General features: G+C 40.2%; 1 protein-coding gene across 1 annotated transcript; it reads left to right on the top strand.

Annotated features, from left to right (window-relative positions):
• Positions 1-679: 679 nt before the first annotated feature.
• On the top strand, positions 680-3,112 carry LOC122058327 (probable WRKY transcription factor 49). The gene is made up of 3 exons (XM_042620960.1): positions 680-1,153; positions 1,255-1,398; positions 2,452-3,112. The coding sequence occupies exons 1-3, from the start codon at positions 795-797 to the stop codon at positions 2,969-2,971; spliced, it is 1,023 nt and encodes a 340-aa protein (XP_042476894.1). The 5' UTR covers positions 680-794; the 3' UTR covers positions 2,972-3,112.
• The last annotated feature ends 944 nt before the right edge of the window (positions 3,113-4,056 follow it).

Below are 4,056 nucleotides of genomic sequence, written 5' to 3'. Positions count from 1 at the left end.
GGAATTGGAGATGCCTCCTCTGCTCTCTTTCCAGATTGAATGCTTTTGAAAGAGAAAGAAAGCATCTAAAGAGGGATAGGTGGGAGTAATTAAAATGTTAAATTATTTGCAGGGTAATGTGTGTAGTTATCCTTCAATTGATTCCCCCATTTCATTTGTCCTGTTCTACTATTGGCAAATTAAGTAACAAAGAGATGGAAATTTTAGGAGTTGACATAAGGGGTCATTGATTCCTGTTTGAATTATTGCCACTTCTTTCTAATCTGCTAAAAGACAACTAATTTACCCTCCTATGGCCTTCACCAGTGTCTTACTTCTTCTAAGAGTGATGATCAGATAGAGCCAAAGAACAAATATTAAACGAAAAGTCAAACTCAAAGAAGAAAAAAGAAAACTTATATTTGTTAACTTTAGTTGAATGGGAGTCACGGGTTATGTGGATTCGGTCCACCTTAACTATCTCTCCCCCACTAGAAGATCCACTAGAAGATCAAAAAAGGAAGAGATCTCATAAATCTTTTCTTCAGTTAATAAATGAAAAAGGAAGAGTTGAAGAAGATAATAAGATGATTTCTTCACTGCAAGTAGTTTTACAGTAAGAAAGTAATTTTGGAAGTTGTAGAACTCTTATAAGTTACAACAAATCCTTAAGTGGCCATTGCAGAAAGTGTAGAGGAAAGATTCTTCTTCTCTCCCTCTTCCTTGCTTTATAGGGAACACGTAAACATCCCTATTTAGTACTAGCTCCTCTTTATCTGCTCCACTCTCTTCTCCTCTGTTCTTTCATAACCATTATGGTCATCAATTCTTCTCCTGCTTCTTCCCCTTTTTCACACTCTGTTTCTTCTAATGCACTATTAAATTGTGATCCGATGGCAGCAGAAATGGAGGAATTAAATGCCAATATTGGATCACCTGGGTTAGGTGATGAGCTCTTAAGATTACTTCTTGATGATGAATTCCCTCTCTTTGTATTTCCCCAAGTCATTGAACCAGAACCTTGTCCCTCACCAGAGCCCATGATCAACCACCTGGTCTCAACAGTCTACTCCAGAGACACACCCACCATGGAAGATTCTGTGGATGCATCATCCTTCACAAATGCAGTTAATGAATCAAACAGCAGCAATAACCATTCTATCTCACAAGCCAGGTATGGAATGAGATGGGTTTCCACTAGATTTTACAGTTTATTGTTCTTTCTCTTCCGATTGTTTTCTCCATTAACTGTGAACTTCTTATACCCTCTTGCAGAAGTTCGATGTTAGATAAAGAGTTGAATAAGATTGATAACAAGTATACTCTGAAAATCAAAGGAAGTGGGAATGGAATGACAGATGATGGTTATAAATGGAGGAAATATGGACAAAAATCCATCAAGAACAACCCTTTTCCCAGGTAAGATTTTCTTCTGTTATATGTCTTAGATTCATTCGTAATTCTCGTATAGTTCCTTAAATTTCTAAAATTTAATTACCTTGTTGCCTCCACTGCTACTCTTTTCTGCATCCTTGAAGTTGCTTTTTTGAAAACTTGGAAAGGCTCTCTTCTGATTTGTCCTACCATTTTCCTTCTTGATTTTTTTTTTTTTTTAACTCTCTTAAATAAGAGAAAGGAAATCCAACCTACCCGCCTCAGAAAGGGGGGGTATTTATTGCAGATTGACAAATTGGATGATTTGCTCCATACCCATAAGTTATAGCGGTGGAGTAGCTTCTCTGGCATTGAAGTTCTAATTCCGAAACTAAGGGATGGCCATATAGTCTTCCTTTGCGTGTGACTCAGTATTATCTATATTTGCAAATTCCAAGAACATTAAGTTTATGAGAACATTAACAGGAGTAGAGGACCGTAGGGAGGATGAGATATCTGTCCTCACACCTATGAATTCATGACAAGTGTATTTGGAAATGTTACTAACCCCTTGGACCAAAAATTTTAAGAAAACTCTGCTCTTTGTTTGCCACTTACTGCCTTAAATTGTATGGGAGGATGAAAATTCCACCCTCCCTAGTCCCCATGTGTTATCTTCAAAGCAACATGAAGGGCCCTGACCACCGCCCATCCTCCATTAAGGTGCAACCGGGCAAGTCAACAAGGCTGTGGGAGGATGTCCTTTAAATAGCAGAAGAAGAACATGGGGCTTTGGCTCCTCTCCAGTCACTGGAGAGTTCCAGTGAGAGTAAAGTAGGAAGAAAGGGACTGAGAGGGTGTGGGGCTGATGGGTTCCTCAGTCAATACTGGAGAGGAAGGTTCAAAATTTTGGGTTTCGATAAAAAAAAATTCAAAATCATTTAGGCTAATTTTAAAAATTTGAGTTGAATTTTTTAAAACCTGAATCTCAGGATGGATTGAAATCATCGAAATCTCCGAAACCTAAAACTATACTGGAGAGGATGATTAATGCATTCACCGTATACTAATGTGGTTTTCATTTTGGTGTTAATGCAGGAGTTATTACAGGTGCACGAACCCAAGGTGCAGCGCAAAGAAGCAGGTGGAGAAGGCAAGTGATGAACCGGACACGTTCCTTGTCACCTACGAAGGCCTACACCTCCACTTTGCCTTCTCACACATATTCCCATGTCAACCTCAAAATGCCTCCAACCCACCCACCAAGAAGCCCAAGAAGCCCATCCCAGACGCCCAAGATATTTTTACCCAATTAGCCCAAGAAACACAACAAGCCCAGGAAGCTTCCACACCACCGAACCCACTCATGACTGGATCTGAACAGATGTTGGTTGGTACACAAGCAAGCCCACAAGGATTGCTAGAGGATGTCGTTCCATTTCTGATTCGAAGGCCACCAAATAGTCTCCCTTCTTCAACTTCTTCTTCATCATCTTCCTATCCACCTTCCCATCCATCTTCCCCTCTTTCCTCTTTCACTTCCTCCTCCTCTTCTTCTTCTTCCTCCTTTGCGTGGTCCCCTACTTATTCTTCTTTCATTGATGTAGGTATGAAGTGATATTCTATATGATTTGAAGTTTAGGCAGGAACTGAATAAGTCCAAAATGGTGGTCTCTAGGTGACTTAATGTGAAACAAGTGATAAATATGGCAATGTATGGTGTAAATTGAGAATGAGTAAAAATGCGCATTTTAGTTTATTCTGTGTATATTTTTGGCCCTTCTGGGGTTTTGGGCTTAGGTGAACTTGTATTAAGGTGATTCCCAAGATTATGAAAATTGGAATTGGGAATTGGGAATTGGCAAGAATCAGTCGGAATCTGATCAAAATCGGTGGAAAGTGTCCGGATCAATTATGGCTGATTCAATTCTGATATTTGAAACTTTGGTGCTCCCCCTCTTCCCCAAAAGTCTCCAAATGAAAGAAAATCTTAAAAGGGAAAAACTTTCCCACTAATGTGTAATTTTCTTCTCATATGGGGTTTTTTCTTATTTTCTATCTCCTACTCTAAGGTGTCATTTGATAACACCCTAAGATAATGTTTCTGATGTTCTTCTATTCTGCGGGAATGCAAATAGAACAGAAATGCATTTGGCACGTCCGGTTCATTTTTGTATTCCCACGGAATGAACCAATGAAAAAGAATTAGTTTGGAATAGAATGCAAGAACACCAAAAGGGTGTTTTGTTTGTTATTTTTGCAACTTGAAGGCACAAGGAGCATGTTATTCTTTTTGTATTCCCAATCAAAACGCCCAACACCCTCACCCTCAAAACACAAGTCACTTCCTCCTCTCAAGAACCCGTACCCCGTCAGCTTCGTCCCCATCGCACAAATCAGATCCCTGTGAGTTTCATCCTCTCTCGTTGTCTCTCTATTTCTCCTCCCGCTACTCCCTTTTCCTATCAATTTTTTCTACAAATCTCCTCCTCTCATGCTCGACCCTTCCTTGCTGAAACTTGGATCGTCCACGATCATCTTTTTCACTGTGGGCTGTGCATAGCAAGTACGAACTCCTTCCCTTGTGCATTCTCTCTCTCTCTCTCTCTCTCTGGGAACTGAAACCCTTGGTGCCAGAAATGCCCCATTTTTTCAACTTGTTCCCCCTCCCAACGGCCTCTCGCCCTCCCTCTTCCTCTCCCT

The sequence above is a fragment of the Macadamia integrifolia genome, chromosome 12, assembly GCF_013358625.1.
Source record: "Macadamia integrifolia cultivar HAES 741 chromosome 12, SCU_Mint_v3, whole genome shotgun sequence".
Classification (NCBI taxonomy): Eukaryota; Viridiplantae; Streptophyta; class Magnoliopsida; order Proteales; family Proteaceae; genus Macadamia; species Macadamia integrifolia.
This window is presented reverse-complemented; position numbering and strand designations above follow the sequence as displayed.

What these genes read in the sequence shown, in the direction of transcription:
- LOC122058327 (XM_042620960.1), top strand. Translation starts at nt 795, where the DNA reads ATGGTCATCAATTCTTCTCCTGCTTCTTCCCCTTTTTCACACTCTGTT. An exon ending in CATTCTATCTCACAAGCCAG is followed by an intron (nt 1,154 to 1,254) that starts GTATGGAATGAG and finishes ACCCTCTTGCAG; the next exon opens with AAGTTCGATGTTAGATAAAG. An exon ending in AAGAACAACCCTTTTCCCAG is followed by an intron (nt 1,399 to 2,451) that starts GTAAGATTTTCT and finishes GTGTTAATGCAG; the next exon opens with GAGTTATTACAGGTGCACGA.